Source organism: Sphaeramia orbicularis, chromosome 1, assembly GCF_902148855.1.
Source record: "Sphaeramia orbicularis chromosome 1, fSphaOr1.1, whole genome shotgun sequence".
Taxonomy (NCBI): Eukaryota; Metazoa; Chordata; class Actinopteri; order Kurtiformes; family Apogonidae; genus Sphaeramia; species Sphaeramia orbicularis.
Genome location: NC_043957.1, coordinates 42,010,177 through 42,027,791, shown reverse-complemented (window position 1 = coordinate 42,027,791; position 17,615 = coordinate 42,010,177). Strand labels below are relative to the sequence as shown.

Sequence of the window (17,615 nt, the reverse complement as noted above, 5' to 3'; positions counted from 1 at the left end):
TCACATGAGCATTTAGAATCAGAGGTTTTATAGTATTTTCCCCACAAATTTTCTTAATTTGTGTTTTTTTAAACAGTTGCTCTCTTCCATAGAAATACATGAAAATAATAAGTAGAAGTATTCAATATCTGTGTTGAGCCTCTGCAGTTCTATACCCTTGAACTAACTTACACTTTGACTCCTAAAGAAGTGTCTTCTGTCCACTTTTCTTTTCTTTGACATCCTTCACATCCTAATTACCAAACACACAAGCACGCACACACGCACGCAAACAGACACAAATACAAATATAAATGTAAATGTAAATGACAGCACTGATATTAAAATCTATCTAGCTGACATGACCCAGACAGAACAAATGCCAAACATACTGTTAACTTATGCTAACGGTCCACCTGTCCAACTAGCAGGTTGTAAGTAGTTTTTTTTTTTTTTTTTTTTTTTTTTTTTTTTTTTTAAACAAGCAGATTGAGTGACAGCGGGGACGGCCAATCACATGTACGTTAGCAAAACTGCAGAGCCAATCAGAGAGTGATATTTAGGTTAGAGGCAGGACTTTTACCAGAGACCAACTGTTAACCCTTTGTGTGCCTTAATCATTGACTAAACACTAGTGATGGGACTTTTGGTTCTTTGAAGGGAGCCGTTCACTGACAAGAGCCGTTCAAAAGACTGGCTCTTTTATGTTTTTTGCATTCTTTTGAAACACCAGTGTTTTAATGACTAAATAGGCTACATGTGATGATTGGCATTACATTTTAAAGGTGTTTAATTGGCGTGGCAGTAAATATTATCTTACCGTAAAAAAGAAGAGTTTGTTCAAACGTGTGGGTAAATACATGACATGAGAGGTGACATTAGGCCAATGCTGGAATTTGACAAAAAAAAACATCACGGTACATTATGTGGACAAGTCTGTAGCCTAAAAATACAAACACAACAGTGATTAATCACTGCAATTACTGAAATATCTGAACTATAGTGCAATTCTGAAGTTGCTTGCCCATCTTTTCTTTCTGAAAAGTGCATCCAAATACTACTCCTTCTTCTTTGGCTCATTACTCCCAGGTGGTCACTCACTCACTCTCAAACTTTTACTATGTTTACCTCACGCTTCAAACTGTTGTTTTTTTGTTTTTTTGTTTTTTTTTGCTAACTTCTTGCCATGAGACATGTGCAGTGCACTCTACTTTTTCTGCCCAAACATTATCCTCCTGCCCAATGCTTCCCCAGTGATGCTAAATTGACAGGCAATTGGACACTTCCTCCTTTAAAAAAATAAATAAATAAAAAATAATGAACGGCTCTTTACAAAGACTTGGTTCCCATTGTTAATTTCAAAGAGCCGTTCAAAAGATTCGATTCATTCGTGAACATCACATCACTACTAAACACTATGGACAGTGGTTGTATTGATAGTAACTACACAGTGGTGGCTGGAGGGACGTGTCCCTACCCTCCCTACCCTCCCTACCCAATTTTACGCCCCTGGTTTAATGCATCTTGTTGCCAACTCATACATGGAAAACGTGTTAGTGTTGTCTTTCCAATCTGCTGCTACCCCCCACCCCCCCGTGACAGAAGGCCTTTTCAGAGGCCTGTGATGTCTCCATGTGTAGACTGATGGTGCCATGAGGTGACATTATTATCGCATGCATCCTCTAGATCAGGGGTCTCAAACTCATTTTCTGTCAGGGACCACATTCAGCCCAATTTGATCTCAAGTGGGTCGGAACAATAAAATAATAGCATAATAATCTGTAAATAATGACAACTCCAAATTTTTGTCTCTATGCAAAAAAAACCCCATTAAATTATGAAAATATTTACTTTTATAAACTACACCCCCCCCCCAATAAAAAAAAAAAAAAGATGTGAATAACCTGTAAAAACTGAAATTTCTTAAGAAAAATAAGTGCAATTTTAACATTATGTCTCAACGTATTGTTTCTACATGTGCATTATGGATCGGATCTACAAAGACACTCAACACTTAGTAACAGGCAGAAAATAGCTAAAATTGTGCTTAATTTTCTTTAGACATTTCAGGTTGTTCATATTTGTTCAGGTTATTCACATTTTATTGTTACAGGACAGTTAGTTAATGTAAATATTTTCATAATTTAATGTTATTTTTTGCACTAAAACAAAGACAAAAAATTTGAAGTTGTCATTATTTTTAGGTATAATGGAAAAAAATTTTCATGTCAAACTGTGAAGAAAATCTGGAGTCATTCTTTTTTGTAGATTATTCTGCTGTAATTTTTTGTCTGTAGATCATATTGGTCTGTATGTGGAACCTGAACTAAAATGAGTTCCACAGCCTTGACTGTGGAATTTTTGCACTTTGCAAATTCATCCCACGGGCCTGATTGGAACCTTTGGCGGGCAGCATTTGGCCCCCGGGCCGCATGTTTGAGACCCCTGCTCTAGATTCAACAGTTTCATAAAATACCATGTAAGACATTACTGGAAATAAATATTGGACCACAGAGACAAAGTAGTCATCAAAACTGTGACTTACAAAGCTATTAGTGATTTTTTATTTGTAAATGTGAATCAAATGAAATTGTTAATAAGAAAATAAGTTGTATTAACCGTCAAAAACAGCCACCAGCAACCAAAACTATCTTCTGATCTAAAGTGTTTAATGAGCTTTGAACCACTAATTCTATCAACACATGCAAATAATTCAGATAAAGTACTGTTTCTCAGCTTTTCATGGTCATCAGATATGTTCAGACATTCAGAGGCTCCATAGTGAACATGAAAACACTTCAACTTCTGCAACATCGACTCAGTGGTAAAGCCTGTGCAGTTTGGCAAATGACAGTGGTTGTAGATGCTTGTTTTTACACTCAGTTAATTTTGTATTTTGCTGAAAAAGTCACTTTCTCCTCAGATTTCTTTGATTTTACACTTGACTTTTATGACCATCTACATTATCAGGAAATTAAATGTAGAAGAATACTTGTTTCTAACAGCAAATTGCAGGGGGTCATGTTATAAAAACTGGCAATAGATGGATTAGAAAAGGTTAAATGTAGAGAGTAAAAGAGCGTCAGGACTTTAAGGGTTAAAATGAATGGTTCATTAAATTACATATGAATTAAGAACATCTGATGTTGAAAAAACTATGAAGAAGCTATTAATATAAAAGGTTGTGTTGGATGACTATTTGACTGGATTTTCTGCAGAGACGGACTAATTATTATTTCCAAAGCTGTACATATAAAGATAATTAGTATTGACAAGACCTATACTTCAATACAAAAAAATTCCATCTTTTTACTGATAACAAATTCTACTATGTGTCATTCATACTATGAATGTGTTTAATATATGGTACTTCCCATTGTTTCTGTGTTGAATTCACAGCATTAATACAGATATATTCTGATATTCAGTCTTTTTCAGTATAAATATTTCATTTGGTATTATTGGCCCTACGACTAAGAAACATTTTTCCATGACACCTCTAAGTTATTTATATATTTATCCATCACCTATTACCATATTTTCAGTAATTTTCAACCAATACTGTTACATCATAACTCTCATTGTAACTCATTATGTTTAGCTCTTTATTAAACTAACATTATTTTTACTCAAAGTTTCAAAGATAGATGCAGGACAAATAAAAACCAAATCTTCATTGCTTAATATCACTATCACTATGTGAGGTTTTTTATGATTTGGGTGAACTACCACTTTTTGTCATGTTTTAATATTTTTTTGCATTCATTAAGATTTTTTTTCTTCCTACAGACCAAGAATTACTGGAGGACGTCATGACAGACAGCTGCTTTCACACTTCTCAGCATATTGTAAGTTCAATCAGACACAACATCTAGGAAAGGTTCAGCACTTGACTGTTTGAGTGGCAGGTACAGGAGGAGGTACGACATACACTCTGTCAGTATGACTGTGCTGCATCAGAATAGGTTAAAATGAAAGTGAAGGAGGCACGGATGCAGTAAGAGGCTATTTGTATTCAGATCTGTATGTAGTCGGGCCTGTTATTGGAGGCAAATGATGCATACTGGGAGAGAGCCAGACGTACTCTCCAACTGGGAGGCAGCAAATGACACAATAAAACACTGTGCAGTGACACATACATGGACAGGGAGACACACCCGGCCGCTAGGCGGGTGTGTGTAAATGATGGCTTTATTGAAGGATGGGAGAAACATAGAGAATCGGCTGGCAGGTCGTTACTGCAAATATGACTATAAAAGCCACAAAGCAGCTCTTTGTAATTCCACACAGCACTTTACTGCAACATACACAGCAGAGGAGAGAAGATGAAGCAAGTTGTGGAAGTAAAGGAAAGTGAAAAAAAAGTGTGAGGATTTTGGATCTTTAGCTAAGATCTTTAGAAAAAAAAATTCCAGTCCAGTTTAAGTGTGTTGTTAATGAACATCACCCTGTCTTTCAGACCACCGACATGTTGCCTTTGGCCATGGTGATGCTGTTTGACTTCCAGGACCGAAAGTTTCTGCTTCGCCAGTGCTCGACAAAAGAAGGACAGGAACCTCTGCAGGAAGTCAGGGATCTGGAGAGCAGCCTGCGCAGGTGTGTGGGGTATGACGTCATACCTACGAGCTTAGACCAGGGGTGTCAAACATACGGCCCACGGGCCAAAACTGGTTCACCAGAGGGTTCAAATCTGGCCCACAGGATGAATCTGCAAACTGCAAAAATTATGCAAAAGACATTGACAGTCAAACTGATCATTTGTTTAGAAAAGGTAAATGCTGTATTTTTCAGTTCTGTATGGTTGGTAATAAATGTTTTGTACATTTTTTAGATCCACTGTGATCTGTAAGTTGTAATGCACATGTGTATATGATAAGCTGCGAATTAATATTGTTAAAATTGCACTTATTTTTCTTAAGAAATTTCAGGTTGGTTGTGGAAGTTTAGGTTAAAGGATACGGTGTAAATATAGATTTACAAAAGACATTTTTGCTTTAAAAGAAACAAAATTTTTAAGTTTTTATTATTTCTAAGTTATTACCCCGCCCACCGAAGGGGAGGCAAAAGGTATTGTTTTTGGTTCGGTTTGTTTTTTTGTTAACACTCTAGCAGCAAAACTATTGGTTGAATTCAAACCAGATTTGGTTTATAGATTGCCAGTGACCCAGAATAGATGTGGTTACATTTTGGGAAAAGTAGGTCAAAGTTTACAGTTTTTATGAATTTTTTTTAGATCTTTTTTTTCCCATTTACTTATAATGGGCAAGATTTCAAATGTCTATGAAAACATCAGTTTTACTTGGCACATATATAGAAGCCGTTGATATGCTGACATCAGCACACGCATAGACATGATGACATCAGCTGGATCGATGCCAAAATAAGCTACAATACATGCGAGGAGGGGGGTTTGTTGTGCCTGGCACCACTTGTTATGCTGTTATTTTACTGGTCTAGCCCAGTTACACATTGGGCTGTATGTGACCCCTGAACTAAAATGAGTTTGACATCCATGGTTTAGACTCGTATCTCTGTTTCTATGCATTTGAGACATCAAACTGCAAACTGACACAAAATGTAAAACAACATATGTGTATGGTGTTTACAGGTGTAAGACCAAACTGGCAGCATCTCTGGCTCGCTGCCGAGTCAAACAGCGTCTGCAGAGCATCTCCTGCTTTCTGGTGGACTCTGTCAGGTCCAAACAGCACCAGGCTAAAAGTCTGCCACATTATGCATGGGTCAATACGCTCAAGTACAGGTAATTAAGATAAGATAAGATTAGATAATGTAAGGTAAGGTAAGGTAAGGTAAGGTAAGGTAAGGTAAGGTAAGGTAAGGTAAGGTAAGGTAAGGTAAGGTAAGATAAGATAAGATAAGATAAGATAAGATAAGATAAGATAAGATAAGATAAGATAAGATAAGATAAGATATAGAAATAAAGTGCAGGAAAGAGAAAACAGAAATATACCCTTGTGAAGCATAAAATTTAAAGAGGAAAAAAAAGAAGTATTTATATAAATTTAGATTTAAGTTTAAATATTATATAAATATTTACAATGTTTTTACAGTGTATTTACAATGTAATTGTAATTGTGTGCATAATATCAGCTGTCATGGGTGGTATGACACAAACATGTAAAAATGAAGTTGAAGGGGATTTGATGGTAGTTTTAGTAACATCCTGTCATCTGTTAGATCTACTCCTGGTACTAACTAGAAGACAGTGCTAGTGTTTTTATCAAATTAAATGTGAATTTATGAAAACTCTGAAATGTGATTCAAAGACAATAGATGGTTGTAAGCCATCAGCCAAAGCTGAGCTCATACTCTGTTGCCAGTAGCAGCATAAAAGCAGCCATTTTGAAAGACTGGTAGAGATGCTTTAACCCTCAAAGACCTAAACAACCCCCAGCGTCCAAAAGCATCTACTAATCTAATATGTTTAATAACTGTTGAGTTATATATTCTGTTAATACATTCAGATAATTTGATTAAATGATGTTTGTCAGGTTTTCACTGGCAGTAGATGAGACCGTTGGACATTCAGAGACTCTAAGTGAACATGGAAACACTGTCATCTTCTACAACATTGATTCACTAATTAAAGCCATATAGGTCGACAAATGGCAGTGGTTGTAGACATCATTTTACATTCAGTTGTTGATTGATTTTGTTTAAAAAAGAAAAAAAAAAAAGCGCTTCTTCTTCAGCTTTGGATTTACCCTAAGCTGTAACAAACAATAATAATAAAAAAAATAATAATAATCTGATTTTTGCTGAATAATGCAGAAGATTGAATAATATATAGTGATAAGTTACCTAGATGTAGAGAAAAATTCATTTGCAAGTCGACACAAAAAAATTTCTAGGTCTTTGAGTGTTAAAGCTGTGATGTAAAATCTCTTCCAAAGATACAACAATAGCACTGCAGATGTACTTGATTTCTTTGTATTATTCAAAATCTGAAAACACAACTTTGTTTTGGTTTTGTATTTTTGACCTGTTCTGCAAATTAAAATCTCTAAATGGTGATATTATTATGTGGGAGTTTGGGTAAATCTAGTGGTATTATTTAGAGGTTTAATTTTTCCACCGCTGTAATAGCAGAAGTAATAACATAATATTTAGAGGTTATTCACTGTGTGCGACCTGTGCGTCAGAGCACATAATGGCAGCATAAAGAAAAGTGCTAAACAGACAGTGATTTCAAAGTGACTGGTTGTGTTTGCAGTACATGGTTAATGGTCAGTGAAGTTTACTGGAGTGTACATCTAACACAGGAAGGCTGTCTTTGTTTTCACTGATGCCTTTGTGCAGTGTTTGTGTTAATATCCTTCATGTGCAGGTGGAACTATAGGACCCTTGATGTTTTACACAAAAAAGACCACCTGTCCTCCACCTTTCCTGTAGCATTGAAGAAGTGTGTGAAGTGTTGCAAAGCGTCAGTTTGCGTGAAGTGAAGAATATGACTGAGCTGCAGGAGTTGACGTTCTGCAGAGACCCCCTCTGTCCGGACACCCTTGTCTTTTCCAAACAGCTTCATGCTTGGCTTCAGGAAAACAGCCTCACTATTACACACACACTGAAGTTGCAGGTAAAAATGTGTGGAGAAATGTGGAACTAAAGCTTCTTTTTCTTGCATGTATTTTTCTTCAAACGTTTCCTTTCTGATAACAGGTACAGAGCTGACTGGTGTTAAGGGCACTACAAAGCCCTGCTGAGGCAGAAATAGTCTTACAGATGGTTTAAGTGCTGGTTCATTAATCTGCCTGACATTTCTCTGCAGGACAGGAGTGTGTGTTTGGCAGTGACTGTGTTTACGCCCCCTGCTGTATGATGACAGTGACGTTCTGCTGGTGGGGTCCTTCTCACCTGTCACCGTGGCTCACATAGCTGTCGTGGCATCTACACGCTCAGGCCGGGTGTTGATCTGTGGGGCTGATCACACGCCATCACAGATAGAAGACATGCGGGAACTACTGGCACAAATGAACATGAAGAGTGAGTGATAAGATGACAGCAGACATACAATCATGCATACATACAAGACACTGTTACCAAGGGGCAAGGGGTATGATTTTTGGTTCAGTTTGTTTGTTAACAGTCTAGCAGCAAAACTATTGGTTGAATTCATGCCAGATTGGGTTTATAGATTGCCAGTGACCCAGAATAGATCTGATTACATTTTGGGAGCAGTAGGTCAATGTTAAAAATTTTTCATGAATTTTTTAGATCTTTTTTTTTCCCATTTGCTTATAAAGGGTGAAATTTAACATGTCTGTAGCAGCAAAACTCAATGAATAAACGAATGGTTTATTTTTGGTACAGTAATCACCACACACAGAGTACAACAACCACAATAAACGCAAACCAAAAAAAGGAATAAGCCAGAAGCAGAAGCTTATTTTTCGCCTCTCCTTTTCACCTGACACACCACTTACATTAATTTAAATGTGTACATCATTGAGTATTGTCATTATAACAAAAGAATTAATAATAAAACGAAAACACAACAAAACCTACCATTGCCACTTAATATTCGTGAATGATCTTCTACTTAAGGCATTATTTAAACGTCGTCAGAGAAGTGAACAACTTAAATCCATCATCAAGTCCATTCCATAATTTCACACCCACAACCCAAATACATGCGGACTTCACATTTGTTCTCACTTTCATACATTCAAAAATTTAAAAAACTCTGCAATTATAGCTACTCTCTCTTAATTTAAAGAACTCTTGAATGGTATTTGGAACAATATTATTTTTTACTGTATAAATCATCTCTAATATTTTAATATATACAATATCCGGCAATTTTAAAGTGTTAAGTTGAATAAATAAATTATTAGTTGTTTCAAAATATTGTACTTTATTAATTATTCTAATAGCTCTTTTTTTTGTAATTTTACTAATGTATCTATACTAGTTTTTCCTGCATTCCCCCATATTTCTGCATGTTATGTTAAGTAGGGCATAACCAAAGGACAGTACATCATGTATCCCCAAACTACTGGTTGAATTCTAACCAAATTGGGTTTATATATTGCCAGTGACCCAGAATAGGAGTCACTGCATTTTAGGAAAAGTAGGTCAAAGTTAAATTTCTGTATTAATTTTTAAAAAATCTTTTTCTTCTCCCATTTTTCTTAAATTTTGGTGAGATTTCACTTGTCTACATAAACATCAATTTTGTTTCAATTTACCTCAGACTTGGCACATATATAGAAGCAACTGATATGTTGACATCAGCACATGCACAGACATGATGACATCAGCTGGATCGATGCCAAAATAAGCTACAATACGTACGAAGGGCGGGGTTTGTTGTGCCTGGCACTACTTGTTGCTTCTTTAACCCATAAAAGCCTTTTTGTGGTCACTTCCAGATATTTTTTTCTCTATATTTAAGGCTTTATTAAGTGATTTGTCACCATTTATTATGATGCTGTCATCTGCATTTTGCATTTTTCAGTGAAAATCAGCTTTTCTATACTTAATTTACTAATGTTCATAAAATCTCAGTATAAAGACTATTAAGGTTTATTATATCAAAACAGAGAAAATTGAGGAAAAAGTAACTTTTGATTAACTGAACATAAGAATAAGCATGTACAGCTACTTTCCTCTGTAAAACTATAAGTGTTTTACAGGTGAATTACTTTTGCAGGACGTGACAGTGTTTCCATGTTTACTATGGAGCCTCTGAAAGTCCAAATGTGTACGAGAAACTACATTTTACCTGAAATATTAAAATGTATTGATAGGATTAGGGGCTCAACAGTTGTTAAACACTTCAGAGCTGTAGATGCTTTTGGTTGCCGGTGGCTATTTTGGTCTTTAGGAGGGTTCTTCTAGGAGAGTTAAAGAAAATATTAATGTTGCATTTGTACAGAACACATCCGTATTCAGTACACATATATGTCATATAACATTCTGTCTATTTACTATAGATTTTCGAGTCTTGTCTGAAACATTTTGTGGGCTGAATGAATGGAACAACAGCGTACAGCGTTTAAAGGTCATCATAGTGCTGCCTCAGTGTTCATCCTCTGCCCTCAACGACCCAATACCCACAATGCATAGTGAGCATGGAGGTACGTAGCATGAAGGATGCAACAGCGCAATGAAAAAAGACACACCATAATCCAATAACATCCCTAAACTATGATTCCTCTGAAGTTTAACGTTGTGCAGTCTATACAAAACAAAAAGAGGTTGACTGAGCATTCCTGATGCCAGTAAAATGTTAAGTATAAAACTGCCTCTATGTTTAGAATGTTAGTGCAGAAAATGTTTTAAATTGTCCTTGAGAAATGTCACTAACAGGTAAGAAAGTGCAGAAGCAAATGCAATATGAAGAGGTGCAGTCCTTCTGGTGAATTCTCAATTTGTGATAAAAATGTTTAAAATGTTTTATTGTGCTGACAGACTGGGAGCTGCTGCAGGATTTGTGTCATGATTCAGTGTCAAAGAGCAAAATGAACACCATGACCTCCCAGCAGGCACGACAACTCGGACACGCACTCTCATGTGAGTTCACCGCATACACTTAGACACGTTTAATCTATCAGAACACATGGGATAAATGCAACAAACACAGCAAAACAAAGATCAGTTTAGGAAAAAAACTATGTACAAACACAGATCTGAGCCAGTGTTGTAATTTATTCTGTAAATTCCACCACATCAAGGAACACCTGCTGATAAGTTTTAAGCAGTATTACAGAGTAAATGTTTTTTCTTCAGCCCAATGTATTCTCTCCTTTTTGTCATCTGGCAGTCCCAAAGGTCCAGACGGTGGTCTATTGCACACGCTCAGTGTATCCTGAGGAAAATGAACAGCTGGTGAAGAGAGTGTTGGAGAAAACACACACTCACCACAAACTGCTTCCCTTCAGGTGAATACACACACGAGGGACATTAAATCCTGAAGACAGCCTGATTATAACCACCACCAACTCTAATTCTAAAACCAAATTTTAACCCTCAAGTTTAACAATTTATATTATACAGACATTAATTTGGTCCCCATAATGGGGTGAATTTCTCACTGTAAAGAGACTTATGCCTCCATAATGTAACAGATGCACACAAACGAATGCACACACCTGCTCTCTTGTGCATTTATTTATTTTTTTCTGCCATAAAGTGTTTAATAATTATGAAGTCAGGCTTTTCATTGCTTGTCCACAGGTTTAAACCACAAATGCACTGGAAAAACTGAGCTGTTTCCACTATTTTGACCAAAAATAAAGAGAGTAATAGGATTTTGTTAGAACTAGTCAAGTCATATTAACCCTTAAAGACCCAAACATTCACTGTCTACCAAAACCATCCACTGATGTAATTGTTTAATACTTGTTGATGCATTGATCCTATCAATAAGCATTTAATTATTTATATATTAATACATGTATTTTTTTATTTGTACATTTATGTATTTATTCAAGTTGTTTATACATTTATTTGTGCATTTATTTACCTTTTTATTTATTTCTAATTATGTAATTTTTCCCCCTCACAAATATGTATTTATGTGCGCTTTAAAAAAATATTTTGTGTTAATACTGATGTTATATCAATATTTACTTAATTGATTTGCTTAATAACTAAATATCTGTCTGTATTGTTAATAGTACATACTCTTGCCTATAAGCTCATACATTCCCTTTAACCCAAAAAGACCCAAACATCCATCACCAACCAAAAGTATCTACTGATCTAAAATCTTTAATACCTTTTGATCCACTGGTTCAATCCATACTTGTAAATAATTGTTTGGTATAAAATGTAATTTGTCATCTTTTCATGGTCATCAGATATAACCCATTTGGAAGTTCAGAGGCTCCATAGTGAACATAGAAACAACATCATCTTCTACAACGTTGATTCACCAGTGAAACCAACCAAGTTTGATCAATGACAGTGGATGGAGACACTTGGTTTATGTTCAGTTAATGATAGATTTGACTGAAAAAGTGACTTTTTCCTCAGTATTCTCTGTTAATGATATAATAACCATCAACTGTACTCTGAACTGTTACGAACATCTATATCACAGGTGTCGCAGAAATTACACTGACGATATTAATAATCAAGGATGTTAGAATCATTTTAGGTCAATTCAATCTCAAGTAGGTCAGAACCAGTAAAATACTATCATAATAACCTATAAATAATGAAAACTAAAAATTTTTCTCTTTGTTGTCATGTTAAAAAAAAACAACCATAAAATTACACAAAAATGTTTACATTTACAGACTAGCCTTTTGCGAAAAATGTGAATAACTGGAAATTTCTTAAGAGAAGTATATGGAATTTTACCAATATTCTGCTTTTTATTAAATGTTTTGTGTGTTTGTAGATCCACTGTGATCTGTAAGTTGTGATGCACATGTATAAATGATAAACTAGGGCATAATATTGTTAAAATTGCACTGATTTTTCTTAAGAATTTTCAGGTTCATATTTGTTCATGTTACATTCAAGTACGGTTCATAGATGTAAACCTTTTCATTACGGAATCTGACTTTTTTCTCTCAAAAACAGAGAAAAAAACTTTGGAGTTGACATTATTTCTAAGTTCTTATCCTATTATTTATATTAATTTACTGGTCTGGCCCACTTTATATCATATTAAGCTGAATGTGGCCCCTGAACTAATATGAGTTTGACACCCCTGATCTACATGATCAGTAAATTAAATGGAGGAAAATACCTGATTTTCACTGAAAAAACGCAAAATACAGAAAATAATATTACAATAAATGGTGATAAATCGCTCAAGGAAGGTTAAATATAGAGAAAAAATCCTTTGGGAACTGACACAAAAGTAACACTGAGTCCTTACGGGTTAAACATGTGACCTTTATGTTTGTATGACCTAAACCTAAATATGTTAAAACCACAGTGAGGAAATAAAGTTGGACTTGTGCTGCTTTTGCATCATCAGTGTATATAAAGTATATCTGTCGCTGCTGTGGGGACAGCAGTTCATCCTAGAGTCAGGATGAAAAAGTGCAAATGTACACCTGCTGCAAATCTGTATTGCACCTCAGCGCCTAAATATAGCTCTGCACTGAGAATTATAAAGTGAATGAAGGTCACATCCAATCTTATTTAGTTTTAACAGGCTGGAGACAGTGTTTTGTCTGCTGAGAGCTTTTATCCAACTTTTGCGAGCCCATATGGCAGATGTGTAATATACAGGAACAGTCAGTAACAGCTGGCAGTGCAGGGTCGATAAATGTTTTTGTCCTGAGGCTCTAAGCGGGACAATCTGCACTGTTACACACTGTGAACCTGGTGGACCTTTTCATTACATCCACAGCAAACTCTTATTGTATGTTTGTGCACTTTTGTTGACCTTCCACAGCTGAGAGTGGACAGCGTTGCAAAAAACTGTGGCTGAATTTATTACTAAAGTTGCAAAAGTTCTACTGAAAATAAAAATAAAAAAGGTGACAGAAGAGGGTGATTTATAAAAAATAAATAAAATAAAACAAAATTCTGGTACATGGTTGTCAACATTATTTATGGTACCTTGGTGTTATTTTCTGATGTCATTTCCTGTGTGTATTGGACTCTTTCGTTTATAGCCGTTGTTGAATTAATGTGGCAATGATGAATTTATGTTAAAACGCCACATTGCACATTTTAACAACTTTTCCATGAGTTGTAGCCTCGGTGCGGTCACACCTGCTGCTGTGCTTCTCTCTCAGGGTGAACGGGCCGATTTTCCCCGATGACTCCCAGTCAGGAGACACAGCAGACTCCAAGTTTTTCAGGCTGGAGCCTTCTCAGTTCACCAACGGCTGCTTCATAGCGAGGCTGTCCAGACAGGTGAGAAAGAGGGAGAGGGGAGAGGAAAAATGTAGAAGGCAAGGTTGTGTGTAAAGATTGACAGAGAACAGAGAAAGGGAGGTGTGTATGTGTGTTCTAGTGTGTGTGTGTGGAGTAAAAGTGTGTGATTGGTTTGCAACAAGACCTTCCAGTAGTGCTGAGGCTGCACTCTTTTACTGTCTGTCTGCTGGGAGGTCGGTCGGCTGTGCTTATCTACACACACACACACACACACACACTCTTGAAACACTGCAGCATTATTCCAAGACTCCATAAAAAAGAGACAAGTTAAAGATGAAATACGCCTGAACCACTGAAACATTTCAGTACGTTAGCTCAAAGATGAATGGATATTTCTCTGGATCGTTCTTCCAGCTCTCCTTGCTTCTCACCAGCCTTGTTGCATCACCTCATGGCTCCATCTATTTGCCCCCTCCTCTTTCTTCTCTCCTTTCCATCACATAAAAAAAAGAAGAAAAATACAACAGAAGGAAATGAGATGCTGCTGCTTTGATCCGATGCAGGCAGGGAACTTCTCCTTTTTGTACATTTGTATTTTTTTTCCTGTAGGGGCGAGACATCCTCACCTATCTGAATGAAGTGCAGTGATTTAACATCTAATGACCGTCATGTGTAATTATCGACAGATGCTTTCACAGTGACTGAAATCAAATCAGAGGTGTTGCTGCAGATTTGGTTACACGTCTGAGTCGGCTCAGTGCTGCTCAGATGAAAAACTCTGCACAAGTTGAACTGTGCTGCAGGACAATTTAAAGGGATCTGAAATAGACCCATGGCAGCCTGGAGAGAAAAGAAAGAGCCACCGATTTCTTTGATACAGCACTCTATTTTACAGCGGATTTGTGTCTGTGCAATAACTGTTTTTATATGTTTTAGCTGTGTTTATGTGTTGCTTTTGTTTGTGTCTTTTTTAACTCTGTGACTCAGGGAAACGCACAAGAATTCCAATGTACCTATACTGTGGAAATGGCAAAATGAAGTCTATTCTATTCTATTCTATTCTATTCTATTCTATTCTATTCTATTCTATTCTATTCTATTCTATTCTATTCTATTCTATTCTATTCTACCTCTTTTATAGAATATCAAAAGGAGACATAAGATATCTTCATTAAAAAAAACAGGATCCATGTGTCCAGAAAACTGCAGAAAACCATAAACTATCCTACAGGCTGCCATCATTCATTTCTGTAGCAGACTGAGCTCTTCCTCATTTCATCATAAACTGTGAGTTTGGCAGCTTAAAATTAGGCTTTAGGTTTTTCCAAAATGACTTGTGCATATATTGCTGTCAGAGTAAGAAAAATGAACAACAGCGCAAGACAGATTAAACACTCTGGAGTGAATTAAAGATGCATTTGCAGTATTTTAAGAAGAGAGCTGAACATCATTCAAGTTTCATTTGTGAGAAAAGAGTGTAAGGAAATGAAGGCAGACAGAGACAGAGAAGGGAAAGGAAATGGAAGCATTTTCAGCAACTCCAACCGCGTTTACATTTCATTAGAGGTGTGACTTCATTTGCCTCAAGAGTCGATTCTATTAACATTCACTGACACTGACGCTTCTAAATGCAGTGGATCCTCAGTTTTCTATATAATAATAAGTACTTCTACATCAGTTAACAGACAGTCAGGTACATCTGAACAGTCTAAAATAAACAACTGCATCTTTTCAGTACCAGTATCTGTCTGTATGCAGCACATCAACATTAAAAAAGCAAAACCTAACCATGCCTGCAGTGCAATACAAGTAGACTTATAAATATTCACTGGTCTCATCATTTGATTATGATTTCCATATTGCAATGCGTCTTTGAATTGAGAAATTTCAACCCCACATAAATATACACTTTAACCATGTACATGTACTATTTTCACTGGAATTATATTGAGCATTTCACCTCCCTTCGCCTCTTTAGGTTTAGGAGAAGTGGTGTAGAAATGATCCTCCTCCTCTGCAGGTTCAGTTTACGGCTCATTTCTTTTTCATGTTTTGCTGTATAGACCTCCTTGGCTCTATGTTCCCCCTGAGACCCGTTGTTTTAACGTGTTGTATCTTCACATATAATCTTAAACTGTCCTTGCTCTTCTCAGGCAGATCCCACTAAAGTGGAAACAGTCCAGGATGTGCTGGCAAGGGCGGCAGCAAAGGGCCTCCTGGGTGGAATAATCCCTGAACAATCAAAACCTGGCAAAAAGGGAAAGAGCAAGAAAAGCCATCAAACAGCGGCGACAAGCAAACCTTCATCTGCCTCCAGCCAAGGCCGGTCAGGAACGGAGCTCATGAATGAACAAGACTCAGAACGTGAAGAGGAGGAAGGTGAGGGTGACTTTAAGGATAGTGAGGAGGAAGATGAGGAGAAGGAGGAGGAAAGGGAGAAAAATAAAGGGAAAAAGGATGGGAAGAAGAAGAAAGGCATGAAAGGACGGAAAGGAAAGCTGAAACAACACCCAAAACAGACCCAGGTTGGCACTAAGTCTAAAACCAACAAGAAGAAACCAAAGAAGAAGAAAGTCAACTACAGGCGTCTGACAAAAACAAAACCACGGAGAATCCCCCGTCTTACACTCTCACTAATGTCCTTTGCAAAAGCCTCTGCCCGCTTGTCACTCATCACCCCTCTAGTGAAAAAACTCAGAGACCAGCAGAGCAGATCTGATTCACCTGCATCAGCAGGAAAACACCCATCATCTGTCCATCCTGCTGCACCTTCCCACCACACAGGACCAGAGCCTGAGAAGGTCACACTGAAGGACGCAGGTAAAGCAGGGAGCACTCTGAAGGCCCAGAAGAAGATGGACCCACGTGGGAAGGACGAGGCAACACATGAGGATCTGAAACCATCAGACGTTGCCCTTCCAGATGTTTCCTCCAAGTCCTGCAGCTCCCTGAGCAGCAGGAGCGATGCCTCTGTGTCGAGGCAGAACTCAAGCCCTCAGTTTGCACAAACATCTGCAAAGTCCTCAAATTCCCAAGACAATCAGGCGGACTGATGTTCACATAGACTCTCAGTGATAATCACAAAGGAAATAAAGCATGTTCCATTTTTTTGTTTTCTTATTTTCAGAGAACACATGTATTAAGTAGCTGTTCTCTCTCTAGTCACTACTACTGAAATTACATGAATTTTAAATGGTAAAATGGGATCTGTTAAACGTAATAAACCACAAACGTAATAAAAATTTACAGCTTTTCACATAATAATCCCACAAATGTAATAACAGTTGCCTACCACAAATGTAATACCTCATTTTCCCAGTGTGCTCCTACTGTCTCCATTGTTATCGTAATCAAATCCAGACATTTTATTTACATGGTTCAAACATAGGCTTCTATTATACTGAATGAGAATAAACAATATCCAGTTCATACTGAAGCTTTCATAATAAAACCTTTACAACATTTTTACCCATTCTGTTTTGTTCCTCCACTTGTATTTGTAATTAAACACCTATTAATCTGGAATTAGTACCATGTGGTGTAACCGCAACATTTGATCATTCTAAAAAGGCAAGTATCCAAAGGACAAGACAAAATGGGAAGAAAAAGAAATATGAATGAATTTTCATGCATGCATTACTTAAATGTATGTGAGATACTAATTTATTACATTTGTAGCAAGTTATTACAATTTTGGAAACTGACGTTTTTTACTGTCCCACAACCGTAATAAATCCCCACAAAAAGTAATAACTACTACCTTTGTGGGAAATGAGGTATTATGTTTGTGGTAGGCGACTGTTATTATATTTGTGGGATTATTATGT

General features: G+C 36.7%; 1 protein-coding gene across 1 annotated transcript in view; it reads left to right on the top strand.

Moving 5' to 3' along the window:
• Positions 1–16,841, top strand: part of LOC115417834 (putative methyltransferase NSUN7) — a 48,908-nt gene extending 32,067 nt beyond the window's left edge. The window contains 12 exon segments of the mRNA XM_030131988.1: positions 3,769–3,827; positions 4,439–4,575; positions 5,588–5,740; positions 7,393–7,576; positions 7,769–7,798; positions 7,800–7,983; positions 9,936–10,079; positions 10,414–10,515; positions 10,766–10,883; positions 13,707–13,827; positions 15,942–16,167; positions 16,282–16,841. Coding sequence (XP_029987848.1) covers positions 3,769–3,827; positions 4,439–4,575; positions 5,588–5,740; positions 7,393–7,576; positions 7,769–7,798; positions 7,800–7,983; positions 9,936–10,079; positions 10,414–10,515; positions 10,766–10,883; positions 13,707–13,827; positions 15,942–16,167; positions 16,282–16,841 — 2,018 coding nt within the window.
• The last annotated feature ends 774 nt before the right edge of the window (positions 16,842–17,615 follow it).